This window comes from Schistocerca nitens, chromosome 5 (assembly GCF_023898315.1).
Source record: "Schistocerca nitens isolate TAMUIC-IGC-003100 chromosome 5, iqSchNite1.1, whole genome shotgun sequence".
Classification (NCBI taxonomy): Eukaryota; Metazoa; Arthropoda; class Insecta; order Orthoptera; family Acrididae; genus Schistocerca; species Schistocerca nitens.
In genome coordinates this window covers 801,087,991-801,105,514 of record NC_064618.1, presented here as the reverse complement: position 1 = coordinate 801,105,514, position 17,524 = coordinate 801,087,991, and the positions used below count along the sequence as shown (strand labels likewise).

General features: G+C 40.3%; 1 protein-coding gene across 2 annotated transcripts in view; it reads left to right on the top strand.

Moving 5' to 3' along the window:
• LOC126259414 (uncharacterized) overlaps positions 1 to 17,524 on the top strand; it is a 188,946-nt gene that overhangs the window by 53,343 nt on the left and 118,079 nt on the right. Inside the window, exon 1 of one of the 2 annotated variants that reach the window (XM_049956195.1) lies at positions 984 to 1,189. The exons of the other annotated variant lie outside the window; for it this stretch is intronic. Within the exon in view, the coding sequence (XP_049812152.1) occupies positions 1,123 to 1,189 (67 nt within the window). The 5' untranslated portion in view covers positions 984 to 1,122. Of the gene's footprint in view, positions 1 to 983; positions 1,190 to 17,524 lie in introns of those variants that run through there. 2 annotated transcript variants of the gene reach the window in all.

Sequence of the window (17,524 nt, the reverse complement as noted above, 5' to 3'; positions counted from 1 at the left end):
AGTCACCTTAATGATGAGAATATAGAAGACTCACTGAAATCAAGCATCCTGATGATGTGGGGACTAACTGAAATTAACCCCAGAGGGAACAGAAAGTTACGTTATGATGAAAATAGCTATTTTGCCAGACTTTTAAAAGTCTAAATGTTTAAGTTTTACTATACGATGCAAAGCTAAATTAAATTTTGTACAATTATATAAACTAGAACAAAAGTTAAAAATTTTATTGAAAAATTTATATGGAGTCAGATGAGTCCATTCTTAATTGAAAAAACCGAACAAATTGAATTTTGTTGATTATAGTGCCATCTACCACAAATGGAAAAAAATGTTTCCAGTAAACGCAAGGTATTTTTAGACATAGAATCCGAATTTGCAATAAAAAGGGTGGGGGTCCATTTGACAATAAAAAATTCTCAGTGTGGGGTGGGGGGGGGGGGGGGGGGGTCATGGGGTGGCCAGTTTTAGGAAAGACAGATGTCTTCCTGGAAAATATTCACTTTTAATTTGGATAATTTAGCTCAATAAAGGAAAAGAACTGGTGTAGGGTGTGCAACAATAAAAGTCATTTGTGTATCATATTAGAGAAAGTAAGTTAGTCATGTCAAATGATTTGATTGCTGTGTTACAGAACTTCCACATGTAGTAGAAGATATTGTTCAGAAATATGAATATAACTTTCAGCTGGACAAATTACATTTGGAATCTGCAGATCATCATACTTTGAAACCTATGTTATGTAACCCAATGGACCTGCAAGATTTATAGAGTGGATCCAAAAGTTAAAATAATAGTTGTTAGTTAGCAAAAGATAAACATTTGCGCAAGACTTCATGCTCCATAGTTAACTTTGTAACTTTGTTCTTTGTTTCTAAGAAACACACCGTTCAGTAGCTAGAATCTTCCAGAGATAATCGCTACCAGTAGTCATCAAGAAAATAATCTTGCAAGGGAAGATTGAGGGCACGAGACCAAGAGGAAGAGCAGTGATTTGATGGATATATCAAATCAAGATGAGCTCTGGTCTACCTCTTCAGCAGGCACTAAGAGAAGCTGGCAACCATACAGGATGGAGACACTTGGTTCACGGGTCACAACGCTCAGCAATGAGCACAGCGACTGATGATGATGAGGATGAGTCATCAATTTGTGATTCCATCGCACAGCTCCAGTACTGCCGACTGTAAATGTAATTTCCTTGTTTTTGGAAAGTTGTCCACTTTAATCCCAGTATATTTTAACTGTTATACTTATTATCAGAGATGGCCATAGTTATCAAGTCTTCAAACTGGTTTGATGTGGCCCACCGCAAATTCCTCCTTTGAACAAACCTCTTCATCTCGGAGTAGTTCTTGTACACTACATCCTCGATTATTTGTCAGATATTTTCTGATCTCTATCTTCCCCTACGGCTTTACCCTTCACTGCTCCTTCTAATAAAATAGAAATTATTCCCTTATATTGTATCACATGTCTGATAATCCTGTTCCTTCTTCTCGCCAGTGTTTTCCATGTGTTCCTTTCTTTGCCAAGTCTGTAGAGAATCTATTCATTGCTTATTTTATAAGTCCACCTGATTTTCAACATTCTTCTTTAGCACCACAACTCAAATGCTTCAGTTCTCTTCTTTTCCAGTTTTCCCACTGTGACACAGTACCATACAGAACTGCACTCCGAAAGTACAGTCTCAGAAATTTCTTCTTCAGATTAAGGTCAGTGTTTGATACTAATAGACTTATGTTGGTGACGAATGCCCTCTTTGCCTGTGCTTATTTGCTTCTTATTACTTTTGTCTTTCTTTGTTTGATTCTCAATCCATACACTGCACTCATCAAACTCACTGAGGATAATAGTGTCATTAGCGAACTTCATCATTCGTATTCTTTTGCTCTTAGTTTTAATCCAGCTCTTCATCCTTACTTTTATTAACATCATTGCTTCTTGGATGTGTAGACTGAACAGCTGTTTTACACCCTTTTTAATCTGAGCATTTCATTTTTGTCTTCCGATCTCTGGCTTCTTTTACATATTGTATACAGAATTACCCAATAGTCTGTTAAAATGTGAAAATGCATTAATCCCTGCCATTATGTGGACAGAGAGGTAAAACTTTACACAAATGCCTAAAATGACATTGGGTTTTATTGCAATCAAAAATGAGTGCAAACACCAGCCAACAGATGGCACTGGACAACATGTCCCTGATGCTGCATGAGAATAATTTATAAAATTAGTTGTAGTCCTCCGTCATGCTTGCGTCCGAGATCCTCAGACCTCAATCTGTGTTGTTATTGGTTGTATATTCATCTGAAGTTTCAGTTCTACCTTGATTTCTGACCTCATTAGTGATGCTAAAAGACAACATCCAATGGCAGTTTCTCACCATACCTACTGATGCACTGTACAGTGCTGTTCACAACATTATCCCTCGACAGCAGATATTGTTGATGAATGATGGCCGACATTGAGTGTTTATTATAAAGAACATCTTTGCTGAAGTCAATTGTTATGCTAATTATTGCTTTTGTATCATGTGAAGTACTATCCTTTGGTCATTTTGTAGTACTTTGTTCGGTTCCAATAAAACCACATGTCATTTCAAGCTGTGTGACAATTTTTACCTCTCAGCTTATATGATTCCATGAAGTATTGAAATTTCAAATGTTAATGGACTTTTGAGTCACCCTGTATTACCCGTCTGTCCTTGTAGCTTATTCCTATTTTCTGAGAGTTTTTAACTGTTAGCTTCATTTTACATTGTCGAAAACTTTCTAGGTCAACGTATCCAATGAACATGTCTTGAATTTTCTTGTCTTGCTCCCATTATCAGCCAGAATGCCAGACCTGCCTCTCTTGCGCCACTCCCTTTCCAAAAGCCAAGCTGATTGTCATCTAATGTACCCTCCGTTTTCTTTTCCAGTCATTTGTATATTATTCTTGTTAGTACTTGGATGCATGAGCTGTTAAGCTGATTGTCTGATAGTTTTTCCATTTATCTACCCTTGCTATCTTCAGCATTGTGTGGATGATATTTTTCCTAAAGTTTAATGGTATATCTCCAGACTCATAGATTCTACCCACCAACTTGAGTAGTCATTTGGTTACCATTTCCCCCAATGATTTTAGAAATTCTGAAAGGATGATATCTGTGCCTTAATTGCATGTCTTCCAAAACTCTCTTAAATTCCAACTCCAATATTCAGTCCCCTGTGGCTTTCAAATTGACTCACATTTCTTTTCCTATCATATCATCAGAAAGTTCCTCACAATTACAGAGACCTTCAGTATACTCTTGCCAAATATCTGCTCTCTCCTCTGCATTTAATTATGGAATTCCCATTGCACTCCTCATCTTGACACCCTTGGTTTCATTTTCAGTGAAGATTACTTTGATTTTTTATATTCTTGATTAGTCCTTCTGGTGACCTTGTCTTTTCCAATTTCTCTGTGTTTCTCCTGTAGCCATTTTACCATAGTTTTCGTACACTTCCTATTTCTTTCATTCCTAAGTGACATGTTGCAGTATTCCTGTCTTTCCCTGCACATTTTTGTGCTTCAGTCTGTCATCAATCAATTGAAGTATTCCTTATGTTACCCAAGTTTCTTTGCTGTAATCTTCTTGTACCTATATTTGTTTGTGCATCCCCTGTGATTGCCCATTTTAGAGACATCCACTCATCTTCAGCTGACCTGCCTAGTATGGTATCTACAGCTGTAGAGAACTTCAAGACATCCATCATTCCTCAATTCTTCAGTATCCAACTTCTCTCTACCATTATGTAATCCACTGAGTCTTCCTGCATTTCAAGGCTTTTCTAAGAGTATCTCCTCTTGTGATTTTTGGACAGTGGATTTGCTGAAATTTATTCAAATAACTCATGTTTAGTAAATTTGCTTGAGATGTCAGCAAGTATATCTGAAATATTGTTGGCGTTGGTTTGCTTTTGATCTAATAACAACCTGAACTGTTCATAGTAACTCCCTCTCTGCCCTACTGAAATCATAATGAATCCTGTTTCTGTTGATATTACCCTATACTCATCTGAACAGAAATTTTATTTTCTTTGCATTTTACCTCACTGACCCCCACTGTATTAAGATTGACCATCTGCATTTCTCTTTTCATATTTTCTAGCTTCCTTGCCATTTTTAATCTTCTAACATTCCACACTCCAACTCCTAGAATGTTACTCTTTCATTGGTTATTCAGTCTTTTTCTCATGGTAAGCTCACTCTGAGCAGCCCCTTCTGGAGATCTGAATGGGAGACTAATCCAGAATCTAGCCAATGGAGAGCTCCTTATGACACTTCTTCGATTACACGCCACATGTCCTGCTGATATAGATTATGAAGCTTTAGTGCAGTGGTTTCCATTGCCTTCTCCATTCTCATCCTTTTGATTGTTGCTGATTCTTCCATATTTTAGGTGAAATTTCCCACCCCAGGTGCAAGTGCAAGAAGTGGCCCTTCAACTCTGTCCACTCCTCCACTGTATTTGCTATTGGCAGAATAAGGGAGACTTCTTGTATTGGAAGTCTTCAGCTGTCATTGCTGATTTTTTTCCCCCCTCCAGAATTTAAGCAGTGGCTAAATTCAAACCTAAGACACAAGATGTTTTGATTACTGCTCAAAGATTGTACTCCCAGACTACAGGTTCTTCCTGTGCAACACTAAAATGTGTAATTAATTATTCAAGTTTAAAAATATCAAAAACATTTACAGACAATCTACTTTCTGAACTTTGATGTATGCAAAATCCTTGGCAATGTCACTTATTCCAACATATGAGGGGCAGTCAAATGTAAACCACACAGGCACCACAGTGAGACCACAGAATGGTTCTATTAAAATGTAATCACCACACACGTTAAGACAGGAAGATGAGATGGTGTATTCCTGTTTCATAGAACACAGCTGGCCTCTGACAGATTCACAACTGCATCCACTCTTGCACTTCATAGTCGTACTGAAACCGACATCCATGCGTGTTTTTCTTCAGATTGCCAAAGATATTAAAATCACACAGTGAAAGATCCAGGCTGTAGGGATGATGTTGCAGTGTTTCCCAACCAAATTACTGAAGTGTAACCTTAAACCCATTGGCAGTATGGGGGCAGACGTTATGGTGCAACAAGATGAATCTGCCTGACAGTATTTCTGGACATTTTGTCTTTATGGCGCATCACAGTTTCTGCAAAGTGCTGTTCATTGATTGTGGTTCCACACTCAAGGAACTTGACAAGCAGAGAAAGCGTCCTGATGCACAATAACACTCACCCCACACTTCCAATCAGATGAAGGCTGCACCTTGGTAATATGGTTGTTGAACATTGCAGCATCCTCTGTATAGCTGGTGTCTTTCACCTTCTGATTTTCACGTCCTTGGCAACCTGAAAACAGACATGTGTGGATGTCTGTTCAGTTGGATGAGGAAGTGCAGGAGTGGGTGCAAGTGTGGATCTCCCATCAGCTAACCGCATTCTACAAAATAAGAATTGATTGTCTCCTCTCCCAGTGGGATAAATGTCTCAAAGCACATGGTGATTACTTTTGAATGGAACCATTCCAAAGTCATGTTGTGGCGAGTTTTTGGTTTTCATTTAACTGCCCCTAATCAGAGATAAATCGGTTAATCTACTTAACAGCATAAACCTGAGATAATTTTTGTATTTCTTTTAATTTAGAAAAAGATCTTTTGCTGTGAGCTACTATGACTGATAATATTAAGTAAGTCCAAGTGGTGTCGATAAATTTGGAAATGTTGAAATTAAATTTGTTGAAAATAAATAATTCAGTATGTGTTGTAGATTTATGTGATCAAGAAAGATTGGTGAGCGTTCTGTATCATTAAAGACATAATTTTTGTCAGTATCAGAGTTTAAGCTGCTGGTGAATTTATTTTGTATGTTTGAAAAGAGGCATTTTTCTACTATATCTTATCTTCTTCCAATTATATAAAATTTCTAAAAAGGAGATTGTGGTTTACATGTAAAAGTTTGAAACATTCGTCACATTTTTTATAGAAATGTTGAGCAAGTAATAGTGAAAATCTGTTTGGAAATGTGTTTCTGGACATTTGTCCTCATCATTCCCTCCCCCGACTACTGACCAGTGATATGTAGGAAAGCCAAGTCACGTGTGCAGTCTAAAGTAATATAAAAATACTTTGATTGTATCAAGTTCAAAATTTTTTCCACCAATAAATCTATGATTTTGTTAAGACTTTTTGACAGAGGAAAATGAGTCATATGGGACAGTTTTGTTCACATGAGAAATATGATCATGCAAAACATCATTGAAATTAGAAACACATTCAGTTAGTGCCAAAAAATTATCAGGTTAAAAAAGTTTTTGTTACTTTTCGAACACTAAACATTGCAATGATATAAAGTAAATAAGATGGAATTATTATTCCTACTACAGCAAGCCATCCTCTTTTCTCTCATTGAGTTTCAGACTGGATCGTAGAATGAGCAGTCCTTCCTTTCAAAATATCAGTTTTTTGATCAAGAACTTTTTGCATGCAATAGAGCCTTGCAATTTTCACTAAATTTTATAGTTTAGATAAGTGCTGCCAAACTTTGTAACCTCTTTTGTCATGGAAAATGGTCACTGAAAACAGCAGATATTTAACCACTGGTGTTCCCAAAGAGCAGAAATACTTTATGGATTGAATGAAATCCCGTATGCCAATAATACATAAAAGTGATACTCAATATAACAATTTTCAATTTCTCTCCAGTGCTAAGAAATATTTAAGTGTTCATTTTTCCCAAGCACTGTTCGTAAGTGAAATAGCAGAGAAATAGTCTGAAGGCAGTTTGGTGAATCCTGTGCCGGGCACTTTCCAATACCATACTAAATAAATGTCATGTGTATCCATTATGTATTTTCAGAGTTTGGAAATTCCAGTATTATTTGAAGGAGCAAAAATAAAATTCAAAACTTTCCCTTGATTGCAGTTTTTTAAATTAAGATCCATGTGTCATTCAGGGAGTACTTCATGCATACAATATTTCATTCGGGTCAAATTCAGGGGTTGTTAGAAGGAAGGAGGGGGCAGACACACATTTTTTGCCCATGTTTTCATGTGACTACTTTCTCATTTTGGAAAACAGTGTAAAAGAAAATAACAAATTAATTCAGAGGCTTGTCAGTATAAGCGCTCAAGGTAACTGTTTTCAGTAGTTGGAGTCAGGAAATGTAGACATTAAGCAGAATGTAATCAACTACATTATCGTGCATATCACTAAGCCAAAGACATCTTGTTTTTGAACTAGTAACCTTTCTCAAGTTTTTTTTTTTTTTTTTTTTCCTTTCTCGTTTTCTTTTTCTGCTCTGTGTATCTGAAAGTTTCTTTCTGTGAACACCTGAGCTATGTAAAGAAATGCTCTAATCAAAAATATGTTCTGCAGTACAGGGTACCTAATGAAGAGTGGTAAAGAAAATTGACTAAATGGACTGAAATAAAAGGTAAAATAGAATGTGCATTTTACTCGCATTTAGAATTAGTTAGAATCTGCTCCAGTAAATTATCACTAATTTTCGGAAAAAAAGGTGCTTCTTTGGAAACACAAAACTACTCAGCACCCATGACGCTGACAGTCCTTAAAGATGGTAATGCCTGCTGGTAAAATGAGTGACAAAGTTCCTAAACAGCTGATGATGAATGTGATAAGATGTCATTTTGCCAAGTATTGGTTAAAACAGCAGAGAAATTACTGATCTAGTGAAAAGATAACACATGTTTGCGTAATACATCTTTGTGTGTCAGAGTTCTGCACAATAGCTCTTCATCAACTTTAGCCTAATTTACAAATGTGACATTTGTTCTCTGTACCCATTCATACACAAATGCCATCTTCGCTCCTTCATCACCCAGATAGTAAGAGATGCAGAAATTTCCTCTTACTCCAGTTCTGTCACCCAATTGGCTCAGGGTAGTGGTGGAACTAAGCTGGCCAGCGACACTGATATGAGCCGGAAACAGTGCAGTGCTGTCTGGGATTTTTGCTCGGCATGGGTTTTGGCTCTCCAGCCCCAAACAGCATTAACTACCATCTCCATATACAAAGCTGGAGGCTACAATCAGTGCAGCATCAGTATTAGTTAAAGAAGGGCCCAATTAAACATGTGAGTTACAAATGTTTAAAAACCTATCACTCGTATAAATTGGACCCATTACCATGTTTATGTGTAAAACAAAATTACTAATACAGTAGCTTTGAGTACAAATTATTACCTTAATAAGTGATCATCCACTCAGCCTTTGGTGCTCGCTTTTACCGGAGCGGCGCCTGGATGTAGAGCTGCCTCTGCTTCATAATCAGTAAGAAAGTAGTAAGTTCTGGAAGTGCAGGGAAATGGCACATTGTTACCCAGTAAAGTTAAATTCATATCAGTTGCATAATTATCATTTGAAGTAATTGTTCCCATTACAAATACTGAAGTCATGTTGCAAAAGCGAAATGATCATCACAGTCTTTATCTTATCATCATGATCAGTGAGTATTCCCAGGAATGCTGATAGAGGTGCAGTCCAGAGCCAGAGTTTTCTCTCTGTTGCACTTTGAAATATTTGATTCAGAGAAAGCAGCCAACTATTGATGTGACATTGATGCCCTCTTTACAAGTGACAAGTGATCAAATCTTACAAATTACTCACTGTGCACAAAGTCAGTCCAGAGCTGAGACAGCAGCTAATGGCAAGGTCCTCCTTAACCACAGCTGCTACTGTATATCCAGTTGACTGATACAAGTATAGCAAGTTGATAAACATCCTCCTGTGTAACAGAGAGTCTTGCCTTTCTTGTGAGAACTTCTTGCATGAAATAAAAGTTTGATGGTTTGGCTCAGCATGACACATCTACATTCTCTAGTGATGATTGAGATCTGTGGATTTCAAAATAGCAGTAATTCGTCTGCACATCATGCATACATCAGTGTTTGCAGAGATGCTTGTCAAAACCCTACGAAATGACTTAAAGGATTTGACTGAATCACCATACACAACAAATGGATGAAATTACATGTTTGGCAAATGGGTATTTTTAACATGTTTCTTGTAGTGGCCATTTTTGCAGTAGCTGTATATAAATTGCAGTTGTTTAAAAAAAATTCCATTTTTACATGCTGCATTTTTAATTGGCAGGCACAGCCTAGATGTAGTTTGAGAACAACAAAGAAAAGCTCGATATCTTGTTCCACTAAGTGGTCTTGCTGTTGATTGTTGTCAAACGTTTTCTTCAGTCTGGCCTGGAATGTGGACCAACATGGTCCACTGTCATGGTGAAATGACGGTGCTACATAAAGAAATTTTTGGCCGTACGCAACACCGTGGATCCCAGTATGACAGAAGCTGACAAAATCTTACACTTAATGAAATACGTCTCAGAAAACATGTACCAAGCTCTTCGGGTAAAGGATGTCTCAATAGAGGAATTTATCAAGCAGTGCCAACGCATTGATGAGTTGTAATAGAGGTATGACCTTCACCCAAATGCGGTCCATATGGCAGTTGTGAAAGATCACTGTGACCTTCATGCCTCTCATACACTGGTTTGTAAGAGGAGATACAGCATTTTATGGCAGTCATAATTGTCACACTGAGTAAGCAAGAGATAGTAGCCATGAATATTGACCCCGTATATCAGGATGTAATAGAGAACATTGAAGAGCTGTATCAATCTTTAGCACCAATTTCCGCCACCAGTTGAATACACCAAGAGGAATGGACTTTAGACTTGGTTTCAAGCCACAGCCATCAAATGACAACTCAGCACCAGACCTGTGAAGGTATCACCAACTGCTGCATCGAGGTTAAGGTCCCACAGAAGAATGGACATTTGGATGATGGGGAACAACATGCCAGTATGTCTCCACTGCAGACATCCTGGGCATGTATGCTATTGCAGAGAAAGAAAAGTTTTCAACAACCGATACATCGCTAGAAGTCTTCCATCACAACAGTTCTACTCACACCAATCAAGTACAGTTGATTAGAGTTAACCAGTAAGATAAAGGTCATCACCGTACCCTGGACTAGTCAGCTATGCAACATGATGTAACCATTTCACGTCACCTTTCAGAGATTCCAGCCACCCACCCTAACCACCAAATTCAGGAAATGCAAGGCAGACACCTGTGGAGGTGAAGCCACCACAGATGAAAATCCTCCATGAACAGCAGTCACCAAAATGTCATTGACGTCATCTTCAGTGACCTACCTGTCCAGGTGCTAGTTGACTTGGGAGTTTCCTTTTTCAAAATTTTGAATGCTTATTGTTGCCAGCTCAAGAAAAATATTTTCCATGATGCAAAAGTGATAGCGCTGAAAGTCCCAAATGGGAAATACATCCAGTCAATGGGAACATATATTGCAAGAATAACTATCAGTGACAGAATACAAGCCTTTGAATTAGTCATTTTATGAGACTGTAGTGATAATGTTATTCTGGGATGGGACTTCTTGCAGGCATCACAAGCACTCATAGGCTGTGGAAGATCAGAGCTCCAGAATGACGAAGCTGTTTTAAGAAGCACACACAAAGATTGCTCTAGGCAGTTGCTTATCATTGATGATACTGCTATCCCATGAAACGAGTTCACCATCAGTGTAAATGCTCAGTTAAACTGGGAAACTTTTGTCAGTTGCAAAATGCTACTCAAACTCAAAAGAAATTTGGATGACAGTGATGATTGTAAGTGTTGTAGATGATCAAGGAGAACTTTGGATCACTAATCATCACAATCTGGCACAAGTCATCCATAAAGGGAAGGCCAGCATAACACCACTGATATTGCTACTGCTATAGACAATATAGAGGAGGAAGCCATTAATGAATTGTCAGTAGGATCCAGCCTGATCCTGCATCAATCTTTGGATGCTTTCAGATGTGGAGTGAAGAGAAGGTAGACCAAGTGGCCCATGGTACAAACACTGTATTAACACTAGGGAGCATCCACCAATTAGCAAGTGCTCATATGGTCTATTTCCAGCTGAATAACAGATAATCCAGGAGGAAAGAGATGAAGGTGGTGCAAGATGACATCTTGAACTTTCTGAATGGCCGTTGTCAGCTCTTGTAGTCATGAAGAAGAAGGATGGCACATCGTGTTTCTGTGTCAACTACCAACAACTGAATAAAATCATGAAGGAAGGTGTCTGCCCATTGCCGCATACTGATTTCACTCTAAACTCCTTGAAAGAAGCAAAATATATCTTAACTTTGAACATGCAGACTGGCTACTGGCAAATCAAGATTGACTAGGCTGGCTGGGAAAAGGTAGTATCATACCTCCTGACATCCTTGACGAGTTCAAAATTGTGCTGTTTGGACTGTGTAACACTCTAGCCACCATTGAATGTATAATGGCCAACCTTATTTGACACCTTATGTGGACAACATGTGTTTGCTATGTGGATGACAGTGTCATTTTCTCAAAGACCTTTGAACAACATTTAAGATCACAGAAAACCATGTTGAAGTGTGTTCAGACTGCTGGCCTCCACCTGAATCCAAAAAACTACCTAATTGCTGCCCACAATATAAAATTTTTGGACGCTATTGAATAGACCCAATACAGAGAAAATAAGAGCAGTTAATTGCAAGTGGTATGTTTTTAGTTTGGTTAGTACCTCCAAGTACATGTGACAAGAGCAAGCTACTAATACTTACACTACTGGCCATTAAAATTGCTACACCATGAAGATGACGTGCTACAGATGCGAAATTTAACCGACAAGAAGAAGATGCTGTGATATGCAAATGATTAGCTTTTCAGAACATTCACACAAGGTTTTTGCTGGTGGCGAAACCTACAACGTGCTGACATGAGGAAAGTCTCCAACCGATTTCTCACATACAAACAGCAATTGACCGGCGTTGCCTGGTGAAACGTTGTTGTGATGCCTCGTGTAAGGAGGAGAAATGCGTACCATCACGTTTCCGACTTTGATAAAGGTCGGATTGTAGCCTATCGCGATTGAGGTTTATTGTATCGCAAGATCGCTGCTAGAGTTGGTCGAGATCCAATGACTGTTAGCAGAATATGGAATCGGTGGTTTCAGGAGGGTAATACGGAACGCCGTGCTGGATCCCAATGGCCTCGTATCACTAGCAGTCAAGATGACAGGCATCTTATCCGCATGGCTATAACGGATCGTGCAGCCACGTCTCGATCCCTGAGTCAACAGATGGGGACGTTTGCAAGACAACAACCATCTGCATGAACAGTTCGACGACGTTTGCAGCAGCATGAACTATCAGCTCGGAGACCGTGGCTGCGGTTACCCTTGACGCTTCATCACAGACAGGAGCGCCTGCGATGGTGTACTCGATGACGAACCTGGGTGCACGAATGGCAAAACGTCATTTTTTCGGATGAATCCAGTTTCTGTTTACAGCATCATGATGGTCGTATCCATGTTAGGTGACATCGCGGAGAACACACATTGGAAGCGTGTATTCGTCATCGCCATACTGGCATATCACCCGGCGTGATGGTATGGGGTACCATTGGTTACACATCTCGGTCACCTCGTGTTCGCATTGATGGCGCTTTGAACAGTGGACGTACATTTCAGATGTGTTACGACCCGTGGCTCTACCCTTCATTCGATCCCTGCGAAGCCCTACATTTCAGCAGGATAATGCACGACCGCATGTTGCAGATCCTATCCAGGCCTTTCTGGATACAGAAAATGTTCGACTGCTGCCCTGGCCAGCACATTCTCCAGCTCTCACCAATTGAAAACGTCTGCTCAATGGTGGCCGAGCAACTGGCTCGTCACAATACACCAGTCACTACTCTTGATGAACTGTGGTATTGTGTTGAAGGTGCGTGGGCAGCTGTACCTGTACACGCCATCCAAGCTCTGTTTGACTCAATGCCCAGGCGTATCAAGGCCATTATTATGGCCAGAGGTGGTTGTTCTGGGTACTGATTTCTCACGATCTATGCACCCAAATTGCGTGAAAATGTAATCACATATCAGTTCTAGTATAATATATTTGTCCAATGAATACCCGTTTATCATCTGCATTTCTTCTTGGTGTAGCAGTTTTAATGGCCAGTAGTGTAGATTTGATCATCCCCAATTAGTGATCCTGGTTGACCTAATTCAGCATGAACAAGCATTCTTATTGATGTTCCCACTATTCCTGCTCAAGCTTCAAATAGGAAGTATAAAGTACCAAAGTCCTAATGGTTTGTTGAGAATAATCATTTTTGAGGAAGGACAGCTGAAGTTATGGGCGGTAGACTGTAATACTACTTATGAGATATTTTCTCTCTTATCATTATTGGTCTTATATTATGACTCTAGACTGCAGTTGTAGAGGTGTAAAATTTTACGAAGGCATAAAAAACTATTCTTTTAATTATAACTGTAAAGGTTGTTAATTCAGTTAACTGATGCTAGCAGTTATAAGACAGGTACAGTTCTAGCACAATTTTAGGAAGGTGCTGAAAAGGTGAAAGCTTATTCTTTGAAGAGTAAGCTTATGCTTCCAAGAGTACTCTCCAACTCTGAGAGTAACTACTCTACAACTGGGAGAAAAAGTGCCTTCCTGTTGTTTGGCCTGTCAACAAGTCCCACTCACATTTCCAATTTAATTGGCAAACAATTTGCTGTTGTAGTGGACCACCAGTCTCTCTGCTGGATGACTAGCCTGATGGACCCACTGGGTCAACTGGCAAGATGGGCTCTGAGGCTTCAGCAGTAGATCACCATGGTATACAAACACAAGGACACTGACTGCCTTTCAGTGAATCCTGTTGTGGACGAAGTCTCAGGCATCACTGCATTAAATGTCACTACTGAACAGAGGGAAGATTCAGCATTGCTGAAAGCCATAGAAGCCTTGAAGGATAAACAACTGATCAAAGGAGAGTTCTAATTATTACGCAGAACATTGTATAAAAGGAACTATTGTCCAATGGGGCAGAAATGATTGCTCATCATCAAAGCTCATCTACAGCCAGATAACTTTGATCTACGATGCTCCAACATCTGGTCACCTGGGAGTCATGATGACTCTGTACAGAATCAGACGCAGATATCACTGGCCAAGTTTCTACTTATATGTTAGGCATTATTTGAGCCACTGGAAGGAATGCCAATGACAGAAGTGTGTACCACAGTTCTATCATGACATATGGTACCAGTTCTAGCTGTGGCAGCACCATTCCACCAAACTGGAATCAACCTGGAATCAACCTCCTGGGGAAGTTCACAGAGTTGACAAATGGGACTCAGTGGATAATAGTCTGCTCTGACTACCTCACCCACAGTGCTGTCACCAAAACTGTGTCAGCTGCTAAAGCTCCAGAAATTGCAACAAGGTCCCATGTAGAAGACATCATGTTGGAGATCATCCTCTCCCAATTGCATTGTCGTAATATGCAGATTTTTGTTCATCTTGTAGATGTCACAAATAGGCATAGATAATAGTAGCTGTCTTACTAAACAGGTAGCTAATGAAAATATTTGGAAAAGTCAACAGGTGGCTGAAGAAAAAATAGGTTATTGTTACATATTGGTTACTTCATCAATATCCATAATCTATTCAAACAATCAAACAATTGATAGTCCACTATGGAATAAAAACAATATGGAAAGGATAGAGTGATACTCACCATATAGAGAAGGCATTGAGTTGCAGATGCACAGTGGAAAAAAACTGCTAAAATATCAAAAGTGTTGGAGAAAGTTCTTCTTCTGCAGTAGAAAAAACACAAATACATTTATACAAGCATAACATGAACACACATGGCCACTGTCGCGGGGCACAAGATCCCACCTGCAATTGTGTCAGATGGAGCAGCAGTCAGGTGGGATGGGTGATGGGGTAAGCCCGCTGCTGTGGCCGAGTGGTTCTAGGTGCTTCAGTCCGGAACCTCGGTGCTGCTATGGTCACAGGTTCGAACCCTGCCTCAGGTGTGGATGTGTGTAATGTCCTTAGGTTAGTTCTAAGTCTTGGGGACTGGTAACTTAAGATGTTAAGTCCCATAATGCTTAGAGCCATTTGAACCATTTGATGGCGGTAAGGAGGAGCATGTGGCAGGGTGGGGATCAAGACAGCAGGCTGCGGGTGGAGGCCTTGGAGATGTGTTGGTCGGATAGAAGACGCATGTAGTTCTGGAGTGGGAACAGCGAAGAGGATAGGCAGGCAGTAGACAAGATCTAGTGAAAGGCTGTGAGATTACAGGAATAAAGGATAAGTCATAGGGAGAGTTCCATCTGCTCAATTCAGAAAAGCTGGTGTTGGTTTAAAGAATCCAGATGGCGTGGGCTGTGAAGCATTCTTTAAAGTGAAGTGCATTTTGTTGTGTGGCATGTTAGCAACTGGGTGGTCCAGGTGTCTCTTGGCCACAGTTTGGTGGTGGTCATTCGTGCAGACAGACAGATTGTTAGTAGTCACACCCATGTAGAAGGTGACAGTTGTTGCAGCTTAGTTGGTAGATCACTTGGTTGCTTTCACATATGGCCCTGCCTTTGATGGGGGTAGGATATGCCTGTGAGAGGACTGGAGTACATGACAGTGAGAGGGACATATGGTAAATGTCTTGCATCTGTGTCTGTTGCAGGGGTATGAGCCAAAAGGCAAGGGGTTGGTAGCAAGAGTAGATTTAGGATGGACAAGTATTTGGATAGGTTTGGTGGGCAGCAGAATACCAGTGTGGAAGGGGTGGAGAGGATATCTCTCATTTCATTGCACAATGATAGGTAGTCAAAACCATGGGCTTCATTCCTGGATGGTACCGAGTCACAAGAGTGCATCTGTGCAGCTGGCAGTGTGTATGTGGGAGGTCGTAGGGGATCTGTTTTTGGACAAGGTTTGAAGAGTATTTCAGTCTGTGAAGGCCTCCATGAGACCCTTAGCATATTTGGCAGACTCTTCATCACTGCAGATATGACTACCAGGGTGGCTAGTCTGTGTTGGAGAGACTTCTCGGTATGGAATGGGTGGCAGCTGTTGAAGTGGCGGTGGTGTTGGTGGTGGTAGGTTTGATGTGGATGGAGGTACTGATGTAGCCATCCTTGAGGTGGGTGTCCCATTGAAGAAGTTGGATTGAGGATGACCAGTTGAAGTGAATGGAAAAGATGATGTTGAGGTTCTGGAAGAATGTGGATACGGTGGCCAAATCCTTGGTGCAGATGACAAAGATGTCATCAGTGAATCCAAACCATGCAAGGGGTTCAGGACTCTGTGTAGTAGGAAGGATTTCTTGGGGTGGCCAATGGATATAGGTTGGCATAGGATGGTGCCATGTGGGTGCCCATTGTTGTGCCACACATTTGTTTGTATGTGATGTCTTCTAAGGAGAAGTAATTGTGGGGATACAGTTGGTCATGGTGACCAGGAAGGAAGGTGTAGATTTGGAGCCAATCAGGCATTGGAGAAGGTAATGTTCAAAAGTGGCAAGGCCAAGGCCATGGGGGATGTTAATGTAGAGGGAGGCATCATCAATAGTGACAAGCACTGGTTGGATGGTAAAGTAACAGGTACTGTGGAGAGCAAGCGGAGGAAATGGTTGATGTCTTTTATGTAAGGAGGGTAGGTTATGGATAAAGGCAGAAAGCACTAATCTACAAGAACACAGAATATTTCTGTGAGGGCACAGTAACCAAACAAAATGGGGCAGCAAGCATGCAGAACATAGGAGTGCAGGGAGTGGTGGAGTTAGGAGAGAGAGAGAGAGAGAGAGAGAGAGAGAGAGAGACTCAGGACAGGAGTCTGAGATGGACCCAAGAGCTTGAGGAGCAACTGGAGATATTGCTGGAGTTGTGTAATGGGAACACTGCGGCAGTGTTTGTAGGTGGACATATCTGAGAGCTGGCAGAGTCTTTCCGCCTGGTAATCCGTGCCTTTTTCGGTAGATATGATTATAAAGTCCATGTCAGATCTTAGGTAGTGGATTGTGGTTCTTTCTGCAGATGTAATGTTGGTTTCCATCTTCAGGAGTTTGGGGAATGTTGTTGAGGCAAGGTTCCTGGTTAGGTAACAGAGTTCAGCTAACAGAGGGAGATATGCGGCAATGAAGGTGGATCACAAATGGATGGAGGAGTAAACTGAGTCAGGCAAGGTTTAGTGTTGGTTTCTGATAAAGTCTCATTGGTAGGGTTAGTGGCAAAAAAGTGTTTTTCACAGTAGGGTTCAGGAGAAGGAGAGAAGTCTTTAACAAGCTCAGTGTGATTGATTGAACCTCAGTGTCTCAGAAATCATTTCATACTTTTTGTGGTTTTTTCCTCATATTTTTGTATGTTTTTTTATTTTCCACCCACTTGCTCCTGCCATTTGCAAATCTGACATCTGCAAATTTTATCTATCAGTAGCCAGAGTCCAGTCCCAAATACTGTTCTTGTGTTGCTGCCTAGTTCATGGAATCCCCCCAGATGACCTTACCATTAAATTACCGATCTATGGTTGTTACCCTTCCTTCCACAATGACCTCCATCTGCTCAAATTTCATCAGACCATAGTGCTCACCAATCTAGTTGTGAAAAATCAAATCATGC